Source organism: Psammomys obesus, unplaced genomic scaffold (genome assembly GCF_907164565.1).
Source record: "Psammomys obesus unplaced genomic scaffold, mPsaObe1.curated_primary_1811, whole genome shotgun sequence".
NCBI classification, from domain to species: Eukaryota; Metazoa; Chordata; class Mammalia; order Rodentia; family Muridae; genus Psammomys; species Psammomys obesus.
The window spans coordinates 713,362-736,514 of NW_026596117.1; the positions used below are offsets into that span (position 1 = coordinate 713,362).

Below are 23,153 nucleotides of genomic sequence, written 5' to 3' on the forward strand. Positions count from 1 at the left end.
TAATAATAATAATAATAATAATAATAATAATAATATTTGCACAAGCCTGGAAAGATTATTTACATGATACAACTTAATCCTATTTAAATGCTGCAGTTAGTGACACACCACTATGTAATGGAGGTATTTTAAAGGGATAGTTTTTTTTTTTTTTTTCCCCATGGACACTTAGAATATTCCACAGACTGTACAATACATGAGGCTTATGTTAAACTGACTGCCATAAGTAGTGTTTTAATACAATTAAGAAAATGGATATACTAATTATCTTGTAAGCATAATATACAATCCATTTTAATAATACGGTAGAATTTTTGTCTATCTCCTTATCCTACTGAATTTCTCCCCACAAATAAATGAAGAAAGTCAATAAAAAACATCAAGCAACTATACAGACAAAAAGAGGAGGTTTGATATAAAAAAGAACTCAAGGGAGGAAACCATATAGTTTCCCCTTCTACAGATCAAAAACAACAGCAGAGAGTATTAGAGGGGAGAGAGGAAAACTAAAATCATAAATGTGGAAACAACACCTGCTGAAAAAAAAAGGATTCAGTCCTCAAACTATGTCTGTACAGTACAACATACTTCATTCAGCTCAGGTCAGGTCTGTCCTTTTCACGAAAAATGAAAGGAGGTGAAAATAAAATACAACACTCACTTACTTGGGAAGTATAAGTAGTTAAATTCAATAATTATCTAATAGATATTGATGTGAACTATGTAATGCCGTACAAAACATGAGAGTAATTTGCAAATATGCTAGGCTATGTGTGATTACAGAGAGCAAACTGCTGACCAACGGCAAGTCCCTTCTTTGCGTCCCTTTATTATTTTCTACTTTTGGTTTTACAGTATTGTTAGATATTTTTTCAGATTTTTGCTTATGTTCCAATATTCTCTCTCTTTTTTTATCTTCTGTGTTACTCATACTTTCAATTTAAAAATCACTGGGAGAAATTACTGATGGAGTTTATATTTCAATTGAGTGGAACTCAAAGTTTTCCATGTGCTGAAAAAAATGCTCAAAGTTTACACATGTACTCAAAACCAAGAAGGCTTAGATGACATAGTCTAAGTTATAACAATAACAAATTATACCAAGTATCTTCATAATATACTTACTCCTAAAATTACAATAGATCTTCTGGATTTAAAGCAAAAAATGATATATATGTACAAGGTAAACCTAAGGGCTTCATTGCATCTATGTTTAAAATATGTCTCCCAACTCGTTTCTTATGTGCTCAAGAAACACTTCTAGTCAGATATTGAATTGGGTATGTTAGAGATATATCTGTTATAAGGCTATCTGGATACAGAGGTCCTTAATTTATGTAGCCCATGAATAGAGTTATATGTCAATGTATTTTTGTTTGGTTTAGTCCTGTTTGTATTATTTTAGATATTTACTATTATTATTCAAAGAATTTACCAACTAAACCAGACTGCCAAAAATGTTGAATATTCCCAGCTTGATTTTCTACATGTGTGTGTCATAATTATTGTTATAAAATGTATCTGACTATATTTGTTTGTTCATATACATGTTCATATAAATGGATGCAAATGTGGATATTGAAACTGTGTCACTTCAGTATGCTGAGTCATTCTTTTAAACATCCAAACTTGCTTAAGATTCAGGAAGCAAGTCCTCAATGTCAATATTGTGATTTATACATATAATAAAAATATGGATTTAAACTAAATTGACAACAGAGTATTCCAAATCTGATATTATACTCATGTGTTGTATTATTATAGAAGATGAAGATTCTTTCTAAAAAGAAAATGTTCTGCAGAGTAAATCCAATATTTCAGATAATTAAGATTAAGTTCTATCTTGGTTCTTCTCTCTCTCTCTCTCTCTCTCTCTCTCTCTTTTTTTTTTTTTTTTTTGAGACAGGGTTTCTCTGATTAGCCCTAATTGCCCTGGAACTCACTCTGCAGACCAGGCCTCAAAGATTTGCTTGCCTCGGCCTTCCAAGTGCTGGGATGAAAGGCACATGCCATCTCTGCCCAGGTTTCTCTTTTGTTTAAATTACTGAACTTACTAAAAATTGTATTTCCTTAAGCAATTAAGTTTTTGAAGGCATTAAAGAGACTAAACAATAATTGAACAATGATTGCATCTATTCATTTTCAGATTTTAGAGAGAACAATATTTTGTAGGATGGAGTGGTAAGTATCCTAAACACTGTATTCCAAGGAGTATAAATAATAGAACTGAATTAGGGATTCTTTTATTGGGTCCATCTCATGACTTACACGGTCATCACAAAGAAATTACGTTTTAGGGCTGGGTGGTGATGGGGAATGTCCTTATTCCCAGCATTCAGGAGGCAGAGGCAGGGGGATCTCTGTGAGGACAGCCTGGTCTACAGAGTGAGTACCAGGACAGCCAAGGCTACACAGAAAAATCCTGTCTCAAAAAAAAAAAGAAAAGAAAAGAAAAGGAAAAAACAGAAATTACATTTAGACTAGTAAGACATTTTTAAAATTCATTTATTCTATCTATGCCCTGTATTTCTAAATTAGGTATCTTTATTTTATATATATAAATGTGTTGTCTGTATATCTGTGTACCATGTGTGTGCCTGGTACCTGTGGAAGTGAACACAGAGCATTAAATCCTCAGGAATTCATGTTGTCAGCTACCATGTGAGTACTGACACTCAAACCTTGGACCCCTGCAAGCGCAGCAAGTATTCTTAACCACCAATCTATCTCTGCAGGTCATTTGTGGACTAAATTTAAACATCTCAATGCTTACAGATTTAATTGCTAATGAAGAAAGAAAAAGATGAGAAATAAAATACAAGCCAACTTAATCTCTTTCTTACAAATAACTGAAAGAAATCAAGAATACAATAATTACTTTTATTTTGGATGTTGATAACAAATGCATGTTTAGAATCAACAGATATATGTGAACATTTTATGTAATTATTGAAGTATGATTTAATTTTTTTTCTTTCTTGTGTATGTCTATAGTTCCAAAATCCGAAAATAAACTTATACTGCTTCTATAATAGGAAGAAAACACAATAAATTGTGAAGTGATGAACTTTTTGTTGTTGTTGTTGTTGTTGTTTGAGACAGGGTTTCTCTGTGTAGCCTTGGCTGTTCTGGAGCTCACTTTGTAGACCAAGATGGACTTGAACTCACAGAGATCTACCTGCCTCTGCCTCCCTGAGTGCTGGGATTACAGATATGCACCACTGTGCCTTGCTTGTAAACAACTTTTATTCTATGCATCACTTTTTGCACTAAGATGTCTTCTGTTGTAAGGAAAAGAATATCAAAGCATTAAGGAAGGGTGAAATCTGGAAGCAAATGCACAAGGACTAAGCACAAGTTGAGACTAGCCTGAGCTACAGTGCTAGAACCTGTCTGATAAAGGGAGAAATTTAATATATTAAGAGCATTAATTATATAAAGTCTAGTACTAACTGTGGTCATCAGGTGCTAGAAAATCCTCAGCTAAAATTTTCTGACATGAATGTTTTTTATGTGCAGTGTATGGACATGTACTTTCTCAGATGTGTTTGTATACCAGAAGTGATACCTGGTGTCTTCCTCTACCACTTTCTGCTATATTTTTCTGAGACAGTCTCTCACTGAACCTTGATCCCATCAACTAGCCAGGTTGGATGGCCAGGAGGCCATGGGAATAGCATAAGGGTTAGGGATCTGAACTCAGCTTTTCTGCTTATATAGCAACTAATTTACCCACAGAGTCATCTTTCCAGCCTGACACTGACCTTTAATATTCCCAGAAATCTAATGTCACACAGTGAACTTTTCCATCTAAGCTAAATTTTCTTTTAATTCCTTACTCAAACTTTTTCTTATTTCTGTGTTGTACAGTGTCATTTACTCATATTTATTTTTCAACTCTCTAATGCTTATTAAGCCACTGACATAAATAGTACACAGCTGGCTAGTTAGAGGGCTAAAGCTATCCCAAGATAATTTGTCCCTAAACCTACAGCACCTCAACCTTCTCCATGTTCCACAAATTCTAACCAATCAATCAGCCTTCTAGAATTGTTAACACAGGTGTGTCCTATTTTCTAGGAACTTTAGTTGACACATACCCTAGAGTAAGAAAACCCTTTTAGCTAAAACCATAGATTTTCAAACACTTTGTTGATTTCCCCACAATAAGATGAATCCATTGTTTATTGTTATAATATCCAAAACACTTTGTCAAAGAGAAGTAGCTTCCACTTCCAACAAATACTAGAACCATAATCAAGAAATTTGTAAACTTATTTCACACCTATAATTGTAGTTTTCAAGGAAACAGTGTCCTTGGTCCATGATGTATTTAGTCCTAACATAGAACCTTTAATTAGAGCAGGATTTTTTTATATTTTTAATTCTTTATTAATTACACTTTATTTACTTTGTATCCCCCCTATGGTTCCCTCACTCCTCCCCGCCCAAAGCCTCCCCCCCCCCCCCCCCCCCCCCCCCCCCCCCCCCCCCCGTACGCATGCCCCTCCCCAAGTCCACTGATAGGTGAGGTCTTCTTTTCCTTCCTTCTGATCATAGTCAATTAGGTCGCATCAGGAGTGGCTGCTATTGTCTTCTTCTGTGGCCTGGTAAGGCTGCTCCCCCATTAAGGGGAGGTGATTAAAGAGCAGGTTAATCAGTTCGTGTCAGAGACAGTCCCTGTTCCCATTATTATGGAACCCACTTGGACACTGAGCTGCCATGGGCTGCATCTGTGCAGGGGTCCTAGGTTATCTCCATGCATGGTCCTTGGTTGGAGTATCAGTCTCAGGAAAGACCCCTGTGTAGAGCAGGCTTTTTTAGGGGGTAGTTGTTTGGTTTTCAGCCTATCAAAATGCTACTTCACATTAATGTCTCCTAAACTTTATGCTTCCCTAAAGCCCTACAACAAATATGTCTCGACTCGTTGTTAAGGCAATCCATGGGTTCCTCTGGGAAGTTCATTCCCTCCTTGGAATAAGCTGCTCACACTGCCTCTAGCAACTCAGGTCTTTCTGGTGGATTTGTACTTCCTGAACTCGGGGGTTCTGGCTTGCACTAATGGTTCAAGGACAAAAATGTTGCAGATAAATGAGCAACAGAGTATCAAGTTCAAAAGGGTTGGGGACTGGAACAAAGAGTATAATATCATCATCACAGACAATGAAAACATTGCTGAAAGAGATGCCTCAAACTCAGAAATGGCAAGATCAAGGTTGGGGAAATTAATAATCAAGAATGAAGAAGGAACACAAAAGCCAACACATACAATGGATCATGAGCCTGTTCCCAAGGAAAGGTTTATTTAGTTACTTTGTCTGTCAAGATACTAATATGTATGAATCATACAGAGGATAGTCTTACCAATTTTTGGTGTCAAGTGTTGGTAACAGTTTTTACTATTTGAACATGAGCCTTAATTTTTCTGGGTATAAAATAATTGCCTTATACATTCTTCCTTTAATATTCTAAATATACTATTATACTTTCTTGTGGCATAAAACCTGTCAAAATGTCTGGTGATAATCTATTTTTCCCCAATGTATAAACATGGCAAAACATGAAAAAAAACCTGTTAAGATATGAATCACCATTTTGTTGTATGTTTGAAATAATTTATATAATATTTCATTAAATACAAGATGTCTGCTTTCCGGGTTTGGGTGGTAACTACACTTCAAGCCTGTGTGTTAAAGTATTTGACTAAAATCCATGGTAGGGTAGGGGGACAGTAGAACCTTTAAGACTGTGTTCTCAACCTTCCTAATGCTTTGACCCTTTTACACAGCTCCTCATGTTGTTGTGACTTCTAATCATAAAATCATTTTTGTCGCTACTTCATAACTTTAATTTTGCTGCTGTAATGAATTGTAAATATTTGTTTTCTTTAATTAAAGGGAAGGAAAAATTAGGAGCATGTATGCATGTGTCCAAAAAAAAAAAACCTTTTATAATAAAAAGACATATATATATATAGTGCTAGAGCAGAACTATGAAAGAATTAGACATAATCCTAGTTTATTTTAATGGAATGGTAAAAAAAGGTCCACAATGGGATTGAAAAAAAAAATGCCTATCCTACAAGATGAAACCAGGATGCAACAGATAGTCAACAAAAGCTTCCAAGCTTTTTGAGAATATCAGTTTTAGAAACAGCATGGAGGGGATGGACACACGGGATAATGCAGGATTGTCAAGATACTCCTCTCAAAATAGAATTTGAAGTAAAAATATCATACTTTACAGAACGTTGTATTGTATGTATAAATAAATGCTAATTTTTAAAATTGGGCTTATGTTTCTTCAGATATACGACTGATTCTATTCTTAATTGTTTTGTGTCCACACAATTGTTTTCTAAAAATGGTAAAGAGAGTCAATGAAACAAGAATTCAATGAGAAATAGACACAAGAGCTAGTAATCTTGGCATGGCTTTATGTCTTTGACTAAATCATTAACTGTTAAGTTCCTTTTCTTCTTCCATAAAATGAAAGTGGCAAATTTTACAGCTCTAAAGAGTCACTTGACCTGGTAAGGCTGCTCCCCCCTCAGGGGGAAGTGATCAACGAGCAGGCCAATCAGATTGCAGCCACTTTTGATGAGAACTGATAGACTAAGATCAGAAAGAAGGAGAGGAGGACCTCCCCTATCAGTGGACTTGGGGAGTGGCATGCATGCAGAAAGGGGAGGGAGGGTGGGATCGGCAGGGGAGGAGGGAGGGGCTTATGGGGGGATACAAAATGAATAAAGTGTAATTAATAAAAAAAAATAAAAGATTAAAAAAAAAAAAGTCACTTGAGTACAGAAATCTGTACCCGCGTCTCATACGTAGTTGAGCCTCAAAACTATTTAAACAGAATCTTTAAGTGGAATCCCAGCCCAGATACGCCTTTGTTGTTGTTCGGAAAATAATCTCCTCTAGGTGATGTAATACTCTAGGATTTGCAAGGTAAACTCCGTCTGCAGGCGGCTGTGGAGTGGTAACTTCAGTGTTTAGGTTCCGCACTTGGCCCTCCTCACTTAGCCACTCCCCTCACCTGCCCAAACCGGAAGTCCGGTGTCCCTGGGGCTGACCGGAAACACTGCCCTGGGCGCACTTCCCCAGCCCCGCCCCTGCTGACGTCGTCGCCCGCCCCTTGACCCTCGCGGCCCCTCCTCCTCTCCTACCTCCCTCCTCAGCGTCGGAAGGCGATGGAGCGCTCCGAGCCGTTGACTGTGCGTCCCCGGGAAGAGGCGTCGTGCTCCTCCTGGGGAGCCTGCAGGTGAGAGGCCTGGCCCCGGGCGGGCTTGGCGGGAAGGAGCGCAGGAACGCCGGCGCGGGCTCGCTCGGGCGCGTCAGAGCGCGCAGAGGCCACGGGGCCCCGCGGAGCGCCCGCGAGCGAGCCGGCGAGCGGGCGGTGGGTGTGGCGACGTGGGAGCTGGCCTCGCAGCTCGCGCTCCGCCGAGGAGACTCGCTCTTGCCGGGTCTTCGCTGTTCCAGGAGGGCTTTAGCGTTCTTCGCTCAGGTCAGCACTTCTGACGGGCCTGGTCGGGGCAGAGTTGTGGCCCCTGTTGCCTGGGCCACTGTGCACTGTCCTCCGGCCGTGCTCCTCGGAAATCTGTTACTTGAGGGCACAAATCAGGATGAATCTGTTGCAGTCTGGACCCCCGAGCACCGCGCTGTTGGGGACAGGGGTGCTGAGGCGCGGGGAGGAGCCCACGGCTCCTGTGATGATTTCCCACTGAGGGTCTTGTAGCTTTTCTTACCCAGCCTGGAAAATTAAGGGGGTGGGATCCTGGTATACTCTTCACCTGTGTTTGGGTCCGTTCTCTTTCAGTCATCGTAGAATTAATAAAGCCCAACTTGTATCTGGCCCGGTATAAGAATACTTTATACCAAATATAGAAGTGATGGATTTATTATGTTCATTTAATATAATCTCTTAGCTTTTTACAGTGCATATTGAAACGAATACTTCAAGTACTAGGTTTAAGTGATATTAATAGTATTGTCTGCCCAGGCCAAATGCTGCTAAAAACGACTTGAGAAGTATTATTTAATACAAAGAACCACCCCTTAGTTGGAGCATTGTAATCGTCTCACAGATGACATTATTTTATCATCATTATTATTATTTATACAGTTTTATTGCCAGAATAGTAATGTGCTGATTTTATTAGCAGGATAATGTCTGAGAGTGCAGTTACTGTCTGGTCGCTCTAAAACATCAACAGTAAACATTGCCCATAGCAGCAGTTGGTGAAATTAGCTTCACATTAAAAAAAAAAAAAAAACTAAGGAAAATGATACCTAATAAAACATACATTTGGTATATAAGGATCTTTAGTAACTGGTCTTATGGAGTATGAATGTTTAAAAGCCATAATAAAAAGTTTATTTTTTCCTCTGTAGTGCAAGTAAAAATTTACCTACCATGTCATCAGAATCTGTGGAAATCGATGATGGATTATACAGGTAAGAACCTCAGAGACTGAAACCCACATTTTCTGATTGTTAGTAGAGAATCTCATAGTCTGAAGACTGTGCCCTTGCAGAATATTGTATGGATATCCTACAAGTTCCTTTCAAATTAAAATTGGGATTTTTGTAGGTTTTTCTCATACTATATGTAGTATGAAAGTTTTAATATGTAATAAGCCCCAGGGATTTTTAGATTTAAATGGTAGGTGTAAGAAATATTTTATTGTCCAATATGAAAGTAAATGCCTTGACTTTAGACAAGAGGCTTTACTAATGTTCTTAGTAGTATAGGAGTTTCTTTGGTTACTTCAGTTATGCTTTCAAATTTGGAGGAAAATTATTTCAGTCAAGTCTCAAGAAAATACAATACATAGATACAGGAGAAATATTATGTAACTGAGAGTTATAATCTCTTGGCTCCTTCTCATTCTCTTGTTCATTCGGTCTTCACCTGAGCTCTCTCTGCAACCCCTCTTTCTGTTATTGTCCCAATAAAACTGCCTCCCCTCTCTCTCTCTCATTGCTAGTTAAGTAGTTTTCCTTTCTCTTTCTTCTCATGAGAGTGGGTATATCCTAGCCTATCAAGTCTTTCTCTGGTTTTTCACTATGAAAGCCACTCAATTAGACATCATTTTCAAACATGGGTGCTTCCTTCTGCAAACTATCTTTACCTCCATTGTTTGGGATTAAAGGTGTCTACCACTGTGCCTGGACCTAAGCTTTTCTTTACCTGAAATTTGCTCTATACCAGGCTGGCCTTGAACTCAGAGATCTGCTTGCCTGTCTCCTAGGATTAAAAATATGTTTGTATTCCAGCTGGATTGGATGTGCTCTCTTGCCAGAGCAGCCATGTTCTGATTAAAAATTTCTCTACATTTGTGGTTATTAATGTGGTAATTTTAAAGTTGGTAAAGACTCTCCTTCTGATAGTACTGAGAGTACTATAATCTGTGCGATAACTGTTTAAAGAAATATGCAAAGCAGATGCATTGATATTTCTAACTTAGCAATTGTGAGAGTCAGAGAATTTAGTGACTTTTTGAGATCTCTGGGAAACTAAAAGATACATTGGTATTGAATTGTTGTTCCTAACATCTTAGGACTGGATAACAAAGACAAAGGATGAATTCAGATTAAATTCTCAGCTTCGGGTGTATATAACCAGTCTCTCAGGGCTGGAGAAATGGTTAGTGAGTACAGGCACGTGCCACCAAGCCTGACAACTTGAGTTTGGTCCACAAGACCCACATGATGAAAGAGAGTACAAACTCTACAGAAGTCCTTGGACTTGTACACACAACCTTTGACATATACAGAGGTATTCAAACACGTACACTAGATTTTCCGTGTAAAAACCTGTCCTCCATATTGAGAGGACTGGAAGAATTGTCTACCAGTACTTTAAGCAACATGTTTGTGAAGGGAGAGTATCATCATCCATGAAGAGCTCTGTCGTGTCTCTACATGCCAAACAGTAGTACAGTGGGAATGCTGTACTTGACTGGGAACTTAAATGCAATGAGACCTTGGATTGGAAGGATCATCATCCTACAGGCAGCTTCTAACAGAGCAATGCTCAAAGCTGTTAGGATGAAGCTTAAGCTCCAGTGAATGACCTGGGACCAGAACATGAAATGTGTGTTCAGGAAAGCTGCAGGCAGTATGCAGAGGCAACAGAGAGGGCACGTAGTTGCAGCCAGAAAGGCCTTAAGGGCAGTGCATATGGCAATTATGATAACATGTGCAGCAGATGCCAGACAAAGAACTGAGTAAACAGTTTTAATGTTTACCCTGCTGAGTTTTTGTGTGTCTTTGATTCTGTCCTTCCTTTCTCTATCCATATTAGGTGAGAATACTTTGCTGATTTATCTTAGAAGTATGTAACTTGGTTTTTTTATACTACAGCTCATAGTTAAGAGTTTGCCTTTAGTCTCAGAATATGTTGTGGACTTTCGATACTGTTGCGATATTGGGACTGTTAAGAATGTGAGGATAAGGCATAATGAAATGTCTATACACACTCCTGTAAACCAGCTTGTTTCCCAACTGGTTTTGGTATTTTCCTCTCTACCATGGGTTCCAGGGATAAAACTCAAGGCTTCTGGCTTGTACATAGTACTGTACTTGCTAAGCCATCTCTCTTGCCCTGCTTTTTACTTTTTACTTCATTGAGTATAATTATTATTAGTTTGATACAATAATATATGTTAAAGTAGTACCATTTCTAGTGTATAAAACTACAAATTTCTTATTGGAATATTTGTGCAATCATTGTTTTACATTTAGTTCTATGCGTGTTATAAATTTACTGTATCGTTGTTGTGACTTAAACAGTTAAAAATGTTTAAAATTTAAAATATTTATCCCTATTTTCTCATTTCTCACATTCTTCATGCTTTTCTGTAAATTCAGCTTATTTTTTTTGTTTTTAATTTTTTTAATATTAATCACAGTTTATTTACTTTGTATCCCAGCCATAGCTCCCTCCCACATTCCCTCCCAATCCCACTCTCCCTCCCTCATCTCCTCCCTATCCCTTTCCAAGTCCACTGCTAGGGGAGGTCCTCCTCCCCTTCCATCTGACCCTAGCTTGTCGGATGTCTTCAGGACTGGCTGCAATGTCCTCCTCTGTGGCCTAGCAAGGCTGTTCCTTGGGGCAGGGGGCGGGGGAGAAAAGGGGGGGAGTAAAGGAGCCAGTCGTTGAGTTCATGTCAGAAATAGTTCCTGTTCCCCTTACTAGGGCACCCACTTGGATACTGAGGTACCATGGGCTACCTCCGAGCAGGGATTCTAGGTTATATCCATACATAGTCCTTGGTTGGAGAAACAGTCTCATAGAGATTCCCTGTGCCCTGATATATTTTGTCCTTGTGGAGCTCCTGTCCTCTTCAGGTCATACTAACCCCCCCCTTTATCATATGATTCTCTGCACTCTGCCAAAGGTTTGTTTATGAGTCTCAGCATCTACTTTGATACACTGCTAGGTAGAGTCTTTCAGAGGCCCTCTGCGGTAGGTTCCTGTTCTGCCTGCTTGTGTTACTTAACATTTCTTACATTAAAGTCTTTTAGCAGCAACTAAGTTTTGGGGAGTTTATGCATTTGAAAAGGTCTTTATTTCACTTTTTATTTTGAGAAATATTTTTGCTGAGTATGGAATTTCAGGTCATTGTTTTAGTGCTATTTTTTTTTTTACTTTCTGTACTTCTAAAAGTACTGTTTCTGATTCCCTGGGAGAAAGACAAATGGTAGGTACTCTTACCTTTTCCCCTTATATAATGTTCCATTATCTTTAGGGACTTAAGATTTTTATCTCCTTTCTGAGGTATGTGATATGCCATCGTACAGTTTTCCTTATATTTCTTGTTTGGAAATTGTTCACTTTGTAGTATCTGAGTTAGTACTCCTGGAAAAAATTTGACCATTAATAAGTCATACCTTTTTCTTCCCTCCTGTTCATATTTTGTTTTAGGAATTCCAATTTCACATGGATTAGTCAAAATGAAGTACCAAAACTTTCTCGGGCTGTATTTGTTTTCATGTTTGGAAGTTCTGTTGCTGAACTTCCAGTTGTCTTGGTAATCTTAGATCTGTTGTTAGTTCTGTCCAGTCTATTTTTATCTTAGATTTGTAGTTCTATTCTCTGAAGGTTTTTTGTTTCCCTCCACCTTCTTGAGCAATGAATTATATTATAATTTCTTTTAGTTCAAGCATCTTTGTTATTCCTGAATGTGCACCTGTTGGTTACATTTAGTTCATTGTGGGTTGTATTTCCCTACTTCTGTGTACCTGGTAACTTTTTTATTGATGTCAGACCTTGTGCATTTTACATGTTTGAATGCTGGATTAATTTTAGATTCCTAAAATATTCTTTAGTGTTCTTAAGAAACACATTTAAGTTACCTGGAAACAGTGTGTTCCTTTCCTGGCTTGCTTTTAAGCTTAAGACCAAAAGAATCTTCAGTTAATTGGAGCAAAATTTTCTTTGCTATTTAATATTATTTTTTAATGCCCTTTATATTGCGAGGTATTTTATGCTTAACTTTAGTTATTTTGTGCTTAGCTTTAGCAAAACACAAAATTTTATGGACCTCTATTTTAATAGCAGTAGGCTGTTTGTTCCCTTTGCCCTTTGAGGTGATTCTTCCAGCCTTACAGTTTTCTTCATGTGTTTGCTAATCTGTACTCAAATTAATTTAAGTTGGAGAAACTTGCCAATTGTGGACCTCTACTTTAAAAATCCTAACTTTCTCTTATGTCATTAACTTTTAAAAGCTCTCTTCAGGACTGGCTGCAAAGTCCTCTGAAGATACCTGATTAAACAGGGTCAGATGAAAGGGGAGGAGGTCCCCCCTATCAGTGGACTTGGAAAGGGGCAGGGAGGAGATGAAGGAGGAAGGGAAGGTTTGGGAGGGAATGAGGGAGCAGGATACAGCTGGGATACAGAGGTAATAAAATGTAACTAATAAAAAAGAAAGAGAAAGAAAGAAAAGAAAGAAAGCTCTCTTTCTCTTTCTCTCTGTCTCTCTGTCTGGGTGTGTATGTACCAGTGTGCTCATTCCGTGGTGTATTTATTCTATGGCATGTGTATGGAGGTCAGAGTACAAATAGAGATAATTGGTTTTCTCCTTCTACCCTGTGGGTCTCAGGGATTGAACTCAGGTTGTCAGATTTGCTGACAGGTGCCTTTATCTTTACCTGGTGAACCATCTTCTGTCCTAATTCTAGCTTCTTAAATTTATAGCTCTTTAATTTAGGGAGACCACCAGAATCCAGTTGCATTTCTTTCTTCTGTTACAAACCAGAAATTCTTCATTTTACATATAAAATATAGGTGAGGCCAGACTGATTTATATAGCTACACAGTGAGAGCTACATAGTGAGAACCCACCTTAAAAGAAAAAAAGATAGATAAACAGACAAATGGGCAGATACCACTACTTTAATTGCCCAGTATCAGACCAGTGACCTGAGGCAGGAGCTGCTGGGGGATGATGAGAGCTGACTCTGAGAGGCAGCCTTCATTGAGTAGCTTATTGAATTGGAGTGGTGAACAAAAGCTATTTAAACATTTGCAAGTGGGTAGAAGCTTTCAGGTTGAGTGTATATTATTGGCTGGGGCTAAGGTGCTGGGAATGCCTTATTTGCATTAAGTGCAAGTGCTTGCTGGACATGACCTTACAAGGAGTAGAAGTTTAACCTGGATAGGACTTCGTGACCACCTCTAGTGTAGGCAAAGGTCGGGGCCCAGGACTAAGTGCATGGCTGGAACCTATGGAGGTTGGAAGAGGGCATCAGATCCCCCTGGATTTGGAGTTAATTTGGTTGTGAATCACTACGTGGGTGTCCAGAATCAAATCCAGTTTTCTCTGTTAAAGTAACAAAGTGCTCTTAAACTATTGAGGCGTTTCTTCAGCCTCCAGGAATATTGTTGTTAAAAAATACTGTGGACACGTAGTGAAGATCATTGAAGTGCATCCAGAAGAAAATGTTTAGAATATTGAGAGGTACTGGGAATGATTTTTGTGTTAGAAATTACAGAATTGGCGGTGTTAAGGGAGAAGATGCTGAATTGTGAATACAATCTACAGATCTTTATCTGTAAAGAGGGATTAGATGAGTTTTGCATAGCTTCAAGGAAGTACAGTTAAGATTACTACATTAAAATATCACTTTACCAGAGGTAGAAATTTTAGTAGCTAGGACTTTCTTAATGTAATCTGCCTTGGTGATTTCTTTTTACTGATCATATTCAGTACTGTGTGGCATGGCCACTTAATAATGTCGTCAGAATAATAGGTCAGAAAAACTGAAAATCACTGACCATTACATTAATCAAGATGAATAAATCTCATAAATGTAGACCAGTGAGATTGCTCAGTGGGTAAGAGCACATACTGCTCTTGCAGAATACCAGACCTCAGTTTCTAGCACCCACATCAGGCAGCTCATGAAACTCCTGTAACCCCAGTTCTGGGGTATCTGATAACTTCTTCTAGCCCTTGTGAGCACCCTACAGATCCCACAGTACATTATAAATAAACCATGTTAATGTGCAAGAGGGAAATCTCAAGGGGTCCCAACCCTAGACAAAAAGCTATAGGCAGCTAAGGAATGCTGAGAGTGGGAGGAAAGTCCCCCAGTTGGCTATTTAATTATAAGTGGTCATAACATTATTCATATGCTGAGCAGTGTGTTTGTGTGTGTAACAACAATTAAAAAGCTGCCAGAGGCTATTAATTTGCAAGAGAGCAAAGTATAGGGAGAAGCTGGGCCATAAGGAAGAGATGGGAAGGAAAAAAATGATGTAATAATCTTTGATTTCAAAAATAAAACTTTAAAGTGAAAAAACAATCTCAGAGGAAAAGCTCCATTGTAATTTATTCAAAGAAACAAAGACATTCAAAATGGTCTAACTCATAAAGTTGAAAGCAGGGCAAACACAGTTAACCAAAATTAATAGAAGGAGATGCATAGTTTTTACTTCTGAAACCCAAGTTTTAAATACTAATTGAAAAACAAAATTTCAGGCTTTAGGCTGGGTATACAACCCAGTTGGTTGATTGCTCTCTTTATCTGAGTCAGTCCAGTCCCCAGTACTGCAAGTAAAACAACTTGCCTACCTACCAAAAGTTCCGGTTTTATTCTCTTTTTTTTTTTTTTTAGGTAACAAAGAAGAGAATTATAAAGATACAGTATTGATCTAACTAAACAACATTTCTAGGCTTTTGAAATGCTAAAATATGCAAATTATTTTGATATACATGTATCAGTATTTTAATTTCAGAAATAAATACTACCAAAGCATTGATAAAACTATTTGTGCTTACACCAAACTTTTATATCTGATTCTTATAAGAATTTATTGGTTTTTTTATTATCTACAAGCTCTGCTATATTATTGTTTCCTGTTAACTCTCTCAGATAAATTGTTCAGTTGGTTAACTAAGTACTGTACAGATCATCTAACACAATTCTGCATGGACTCGAGTGTTGTGGCTTTTAGTTTGCAAAACTTTAAGGCATATTTTATTTGATGAAATAATTATTTTGTTTTTCATTGTGTTTAACATATAGTCGACAGAGATACGTTCTTGGTGACACAGCAATGCAGAAGATGGCCAAGTCTCATGTCTTCTTAAGTGGTATGGGTGGGCTTGGAGTGGAAATTGGTAAGCAGTGTTTTGTTTTGTTTTGTTTTTCCATAATTTCTGTGACACTTTTGAGCTACATAAGATAAAGATTATTACTCTTCTCTTACTTTCTTTAAAGGAAATTAGATTCAAAATGCTGATCAGATTTGTTGACAAAATAGTTTGTAGCACAGGTATGGTCTTCCACAAAAAAAAAAAAAAAGGCCTTTCACTTGCTTGTTCCTTTTATTTAGTTTTGTTTAGAGTCTCACTATGTAACCCTAGCTGTTTGGAACTTACTATGTAAACCACACTGGTCTTGAATTCATGAAGGTCCATCTGCCTTTGCCTCCTTAGTGCTGGGGTTAAAGGCTTATGCCACTATATCTAGCTTAATGATCATTCTTACTTCATTATGGTTACATATAGTATATTCATTAAAACACTGAAAAATGAATAGTATATGGTATAATTATGCAAAATTGTATCAATTCATTTTTTCTACATGTATTTTCTTTCTTAAACAAATTTTAAAAAGTTATAGTTACTCAGAAATGTGATGGCGCTCCATGAAGTGTATTTGGTATGAATTTGCAATGATAAGTTATTCCTTTTTCTTTTTCCTTTGTAGCAAAGAATCTTGTTCTTGCAGGGATTAAGGTGAGTATATATCCATAGTATGAAAAGTTGTTTGTTATGAACTGTTTTGTTTCTCCTGATTTGTAGTAATTCTGTACTTTGTCTTATTCTTTTTTTAAAATTTTTTATTTAACTTTTATTAATTACACTTTATTCATTTTGTATCCCCCCATAACCCCCCTACCCTCCCGATCCCACCCTCCCTCCCCTTTCTGCATGCACGCCCCTCCCCAAGTCCACTGATAGGGAAGGTCCTCCTTGCCTTCTTTCTGATCTTAGTCTATCAGTTCTCATCAGAAGTGGCTGCATTGTCACCTTCTGTGGCCTGGTAAGGCTGCTCCCCCCTCAGGGGGAGGTGATCAAAGAGCAGGCCAATCAGATTATGTCAGAGGCAGTCCCTCTTCCCATTACTATGTAACCCACTTGGACACTGAACTGCCATGGGCTACACCTGTTCAGGGCTTCCAGGTCATCTCCACGAATAGTCCTTGGTTGGAGTATGAGTCTCTGGGAAGTTCCCTGTGTTCAAATTATCTTGTTCTGTTGCTCTCCTTATGGAGTTCCCATCCCCTCCAGCTCTTACTATTTCCCACTTCTTACATAGAATTCCATTCACTCTGCCCATCAGTTGGCTATCAGGCTCAGCATCTGCTTTGACAGTCTATACTGCAGAAGCTTTCAGAGGCTCTTTGTGGCAGGTTTCAAGGTTGTTTCCTGTTTTCTTCTGGCTTTCAGAGGCCCTCTGTAGCAGGTTCCGAGGTTGTTTCCTATTTTCTTTTTCTTCTGATGTCCATCCTCTTTGCCTTTCAGGATGGGGATTGAACATTTTAGTTAGGGTCCTCTCTTTTGCTTAGTTTGTTTAGATGTACAGATTTTAGCGGGTTTATCCTATGTTGTATGTTTATATGAGTGAGTATATACCATGTGTGTCTTTTTGCTTCCGGGACAACTCACTCAGGATGATCCTTTCCAGGTCCCACCATTTACCTGCAAATTTCATGATTTCCTTATTTTTCATTGCTGAGTAATACTCCATTGTATAGATGTACCACAATTTCTGCATCCATTCTTCAGTTGATGGGCATCTGGGTTGTTTCCAGCTTCTGGCTATTACAAATAAAGCTGCTACAAACATGGTTGAGCAAATGTCCTTTTTGTGTACTTGAGTCTCTTTTGGATATATGCCTAGTAGTGGTATGGCTGGATCTTGAGGAAGCACTATTTCTACTTGTCTGAGAAAGCGCCAGATTGATTTCCAGAGTGGTTGTACAAGTTTACATTCCCACCAGCAGTGGAGGAGGGTTCCCCTTTCTCCACAACTCTCCAGCATGTGTTGTCAGTTGAGTTTTGATCTTAGTCATTCTGATGGGTGTAAGTTGAAATCGCAGGGTCCTTTTTACTTGCAGTTCCCTAATGGTTAATGAGGTTGAGCATTTCTTTAAATGCTTCTCTGCCATTCGATATTCCTGTACAGAGAGTTCTCTGTTTAGCTCTGTTCTCCATTTTTAAGTGGATTACTTGGTTTGCTGCTTTTCAGCTTCTTTAGTTTTTTATATATACTGGATATGAGTCCTCTGTCAGATAAAGGGTTGGTGAAGATTCTTTCCCAATCTGTAGGCAGTCGCTTTGTTTTGATGACGGTGTCCTTTGCTTTACAGAAGCTTTTAAGTTTCATGTGGTCCCATTTATTGATTGTTGCTCTTAGAGCCTGTGCTGTTGGTGTTCTGTTCAGGAAGTTTTCTCCTGTACCAATGAGTTCTAGGGTATTCCCCACCTTTTTTTCTAGCCGATTTAATGTGTCTGGTTTTATGTTGAGGTCTTTGATCCCCTTGGACTTCAGTTTTGTGCAGGGTGATAAGTATGGATCTATTTTCATTTTTCTACATGTAGACATCCAGTTGGACCAGCACCATTTGTTGAAAATGCTATCTTTTTTCCATTGTATGGTTTTGGCATCTTTGTCAAAAATCAGGTATTCGTAAGTGTGTGGGTTTATTTTTGGGTCTTCTGTTCGGTTCCATTGATTCACCATTCTGTTTCTATGCCAGTACCATGCAGTTTTTATAACTGTTGCTCTATAGTACAGCTTGAGATCAGGGATGGAGATACCTCCAGAAGATCTTTTATTGTAGAGGATATTTTTAGCAATTCTGGGTTTCTTGTTTTTCCATACGAAGTTGAGAATTTTTCTTTCCAGGTCTGTAAAGAATTATGTTGGCAATTTGATGGGAATTGCATTAAATCTGTAGATTGCTTTTGGTAAGATGGCCATTTTTACTATGCTAATCCTGCCAAGCCATGAGCATGGGAGATCTTTCCATCTTCTCATATCTTCTTCTAATTCTTTCTTCAGAGACTTGAAATTTTTTTCATACAAGTCTTTGACTTGCTTGGTTAGGGTCACCCCAAGGTACTTTATGTCATTTGTGGCTATTGTGAATGGTGTTGTTTCTCTAATTTCTTTCTCAGCCCTTTTGTCTTTTGTATACAGGAGTGCTACTGATTTTTTTGAGTTAATTTTGTATCCGGCCACTTTGCTGAAGGTGTTTATCAGCTGTAGGAGTTCCCTGGTAGAGTTTTTGGGGTCACTCATGTATACTATCATATCATCTACAAATAGTGATAATTTGACTTCTTCCTTTCCCATCTGTATCCCCTTGATCTCCTTCAACTGTTTTATTGCTTTAGCAAGGACTTCCAGCACTATGTTGAAGAGATATGGAGAGAGTGGGCAGCCTTGTCTTGTCCCTGATTTCAGTGGGATTGCTTTAAGTTTCTCTCCATTCAGTTTGATGTTGGCTATAGTCTTGCTGTAATATCGCCTTTACTATGTTTAGGTATGTGCCTTGTATCCCTGATCTCTCCAATACTTTAAACATGAATGGATGTTAGATTTTGTCAAATGCTTTTTCAGCATCTAAGGAGATGATCATGTGGTTTTTCTCCTTCAGTTTGTTTATGTGGTGGATCACATTGATGGATTTCCGTATATTGAACCACTCCTGCATTCATATTTTATATAACAGAATCATTAATGCTTTATTACTCTTTTTTTAAATTTATTGAAAACTTAAACATAAAAAGTCACCTAAAACATTCCTCATAACCAATCACACAGCTTCAGTTACCAACTCAAAACATGTCGTATGTTTCATTTATTTGCTTCTCATTCCCATTGGCTACAACTGGTAAATTCTTTTAATAAGAACTTCAGATGTTTTATTCTACTTAAATATTTTAGTATATATCCTTAATATAACCACAGTGTAGTATGATTTTAACACCTTAAAATGTATTAATTTCTTTATGTTTTTGTACTAGTTTTTATTATTATAAAATCATTTACTCCAAAATTTAACAGCATCATTTATTATGTCCAGTTTCATGGGCAACAATTTTAGCCTAGTCTGATAGGATCTTTCCAAGTTGCAGGCAGTATTTGTAGGCTCCACAGTCATCTTGAGGGTAGCTTGTCAAAGAATTTGTTTGCAAAGCTCATATTTGGTTGTAGCCAGCTTTGTTTTTTTGTGGACTTTGGACCAGAAATTACTCTGAGTTTCCAGGTATATGCCTGTCTCCATAGTGCTGCTGACAGCATGAGAGCTGGCTTCATCAAGCACTAAACAAGAGGAACTACACTATCCCATAATCAAGAGGAGGGGATTACCCTAAAGACTAAATATGACGAAGTGTGTGGTGTTATTGCTGCCCTGAAAGCTGCCAGCATGAACACAAAATGCCCAGTTGACAGTTCAGCTGTGTTTCTTGAAAAATCTTTTTTTAAAGTTTATTTTGTTCTATTCAGGAGCCAAGGAGAATCTGTATACTGCAACTTTTTCTTTTATTCTCTAGATTTTCCTTCTCTTCACTTTAACAAAATTTATTTAGTGAAGAAAATAGTCATATTGTGACATATATACATGTCTAACTCCAACACTTTGAAGTTAAGAGGGAAGAAGACCTGCAGATTGAAGACCAAGCTGGTTCTAGTCTGCATAGTGAGTTCCAGACCAGCCAGAGCTACAAAATAAGACCTATCCCAATAAAACAAAAAGGATGAAAAATAACATTTGTTGCATATACTTGTGTCTTGTATTTTCCTATAAACTGATAGTCCTATCCAGAATCAAATTGAGATTTGGTTTCTTTTGCAAGACTATGGTATACTGCGTTCTACCAGGAGACGATAACATTCTATTTTTCTCTTCTTTATTATTATTTTAGACATAAATCATCATTGCCTAGATTCATTATTTCATTTATTATAGTTGTTATTACCTCCTCATTTAGTAGTTGTAATAATATTTTGGAAAGAAAAATTTCTCTTCATTGATCACTGATTTCACTAATGTGTGTAGACTGCATGTACAAAAGGCAGTATTAATATTATACTGAATTTTTGCCTGTTTACCACTTTCCAAAAGTCATCCTTGACTGTCCCACAGCTGTGACTAATGAACTTTATATATGCGTAGACCATGATAAACTTGTGTTTAAATGTACTATGATGTTTTTCTTCATTATTTATTCCATTTTTAATAGTACAGAAACTTTTTTAAGCATTTTAAAAATTATTTATTTTTATTATATGTCCATTGGTATTTTGCCTGCCTTTGGAAGAGGAATTACAGACAGTTGTGAGCTGCCATGTAGGTGCTGGAAATTGAACCCAGGTTCTCTAGAAGAGCAACCAGGACTCGTAACCACCAAGCCATCTCTCCAGCCCCTGGTTCATCTTTCTTAGTGGAACCTTCAAGTTTCTCGGTTCTTTTGACATAACATAACCTCCATAATCTATGTCACTTTAAGAGATAAGACATTGATCATCAGAAAGCACTGAAGTATATTCAAGTTTAATATTACAAGTTATTTCAAAAATTTCTGATTCACCTGTAGGAATAAAGGATTACTTTTTTTACTTTCCATAATTGTATTTTCTCTTATTGTAAGATTCATGATTTTTAATGATAGCCCATTTGCCTGTCGTATATTATATTTAACTTATACGAAATGGTTTCAATATTACTAATGAATTACTGAAAATTAATATCTTTTTTCTTTCTCTAAAATCTCTTGCTCTTGACTGAAAGCTTCTATATCCATAATTCCTCCAGTTAATATGCAAACTACTCAAGAACAGTTTAAATTATTTCAGGTTGGGATCATAGCTATCACTTTTTAAATTCAATATTACTACTTTGGGGTTTTTATTCAAAATAAACAAAATATTTTCAGGTTAGTCTGTTTTCTTTCTATCTGTCGTGTTTCCCTTAGAACATCCATTTTTAAATTTGATTTACTTTTCATTTATATTTAAATGTAAACAAATATATGCATACATAAATATCATATTTAACTTTGTTTCTGTCTCTTCCTATTGTTTCTTAAAGTGCCTTGCTTTGTACTGCTTAACATGTCCGTAAGATTACTGCATAGTGATAAATGTTTCATATAGTTACTTGAAGGTACATTGTGTGGATATATCACATCATACAAATTTTTACATGTTGATGCACATTTTGTTTCTAGTGTTTTTAATAGAATTATATCTAATAAGCTTGGTTGTACGTGCTTTTGAATCTTTCCAAAAATGTGTTTGGGACAGATTCCTAAAATAGGATTATTCTGTTAAAGGGGAAATGTATGCCAAATGTTACGCTAAATTACTTTACATGGAGATTGAGCCACCTCATAGTGCCATCATAATGCATGAGAGTGATTGGTTCTCATTATCCTTTTTAGTAGAATATCTTGGCAACTTGTTAAACTTTGCCAGTCTAATGAATACGGAAGGTATTACATATTCAGCATTTCATATTAAAGAGTAATAAAATATGTATTATTACAGTATGTTGTAAATTAATCTTTTTCTGTAAGGTGTATGATATGATAAAAGTTATGTTTTTTTCTAGTTTGTACATTACACTTATCTGAAGTGTGGAAATTTTGATGTTTTTTATATAAATTTTTTAAATATTTTGTTTATGTTGAATTTTATGACATGCTACTTTCATAAAATTTAAAGATTCTCACTATGTAGTTTCTCTACCAGATTTTTAGGGTTCTTCAGGTGTTTATAAACATCCTGTCTTCTGAATAAAGATGTAATTACATAGCCTTTGCAGTTCTCTTTGTTACTCATTTATGCATTGTATTTCTAGTACATTGTAAAAAGCATCAGAGGGGTTATGCATCCTGGTTCTATTCTGGAATGAACAGGTATTTTCCTCTTTTTTTTTTTTTTTAAGGCGCTGACCATTCATGACACAAAAAAATGCCAAGCATGGGATCTAGGGACCAATTTCTTTTTATGTGAAGAAGATGTTATTAATGAGAAAAACAGGTAAAAATATTTTAACTGTTACAGTCAAGAAAGTTTTATGTATGGAGAATGCCAGTTTAGTATACTTATTTTCTTTGTAAGGTAAAGAAAGTGACACTGTCTTGGATAAATAAATACTGGCAGATATTTATTTTCTTTGTCAAGGTTTTTTTTTTTTATTTTTGTATTGTTACCTAGAAATGAATTTGACATTATTAAAGGAAGTTTTAAAAACATCATTTAGCAAAGTAATAGATTTTATTGAGACATTTTTATACATTTATATCATTATAGATTGCTTTTATTTCCTTGATCCACACAGACCTTCTCAGCACTTTGTTTTCTCTTCCTTCATTCAGATTGTCCTTCTTCCTGCTTTCATGACATATATTCTTTTTTTTCTGTTACTTTCCTTGTTCTTACCTATACTCTTTGTTCCCTCTGATAGTCCATTTCTACTCTCATCTCTAAAGAAAGTCTGTAGTATTCCTGTCATTAAGAAACTTAAGAAAGTTGGAAATTAGAAGAAAAAGGCTATTAATATAATATATATATTATTATATTATAATATAATATATTATATATATTTTCCTTTATACA

General features: G+C 36.9%; 1 protein-coding gene across 2 annotated transcripts in view; it reads left to right on the forward strand.

Annotated features, from left to right (window-relative positions):
* The first annotated feature begins 7,173 nt into the window (after positions 1–7,173).
* Uba6 (ubiquitin like modifier activating enzyme 6) overlaps positions 7,174–23,153 on the forward strand; it is a 79,450-nt gene continuing 63,470 nt past the window's right edge. The window contains exons 1-5 of one of the 2 annotated variants that reach the window (XM_055629274.1): positions 7,174–7,263; positions 8,394–8,456; positions 15,537–15,631; positions 16,224–16,252; positions 22,480–22,574. In XM_055629274.1, coding sequence (XP_055485249.1) covers positions 7,193–7,263; positions 8,394–8,456; positions 15,537–15,631; positions 16,224–16,252; positions 22,480–22,574 — 353 coding nt within the window. In that variant the 5' untranslated portion in view covers positions 7,174–7,192. Of the gene's footprint in view, positions 7,264–7,431; positions 7,507–8,393; positions 8,457–15,536; positions 15,632–16,223; positions 16,253–22,479; positions 22,575–23,153 lie in introns of those variants that run through there. The other variant, XM_055629275.1, reaches the window with a different exon arrangement.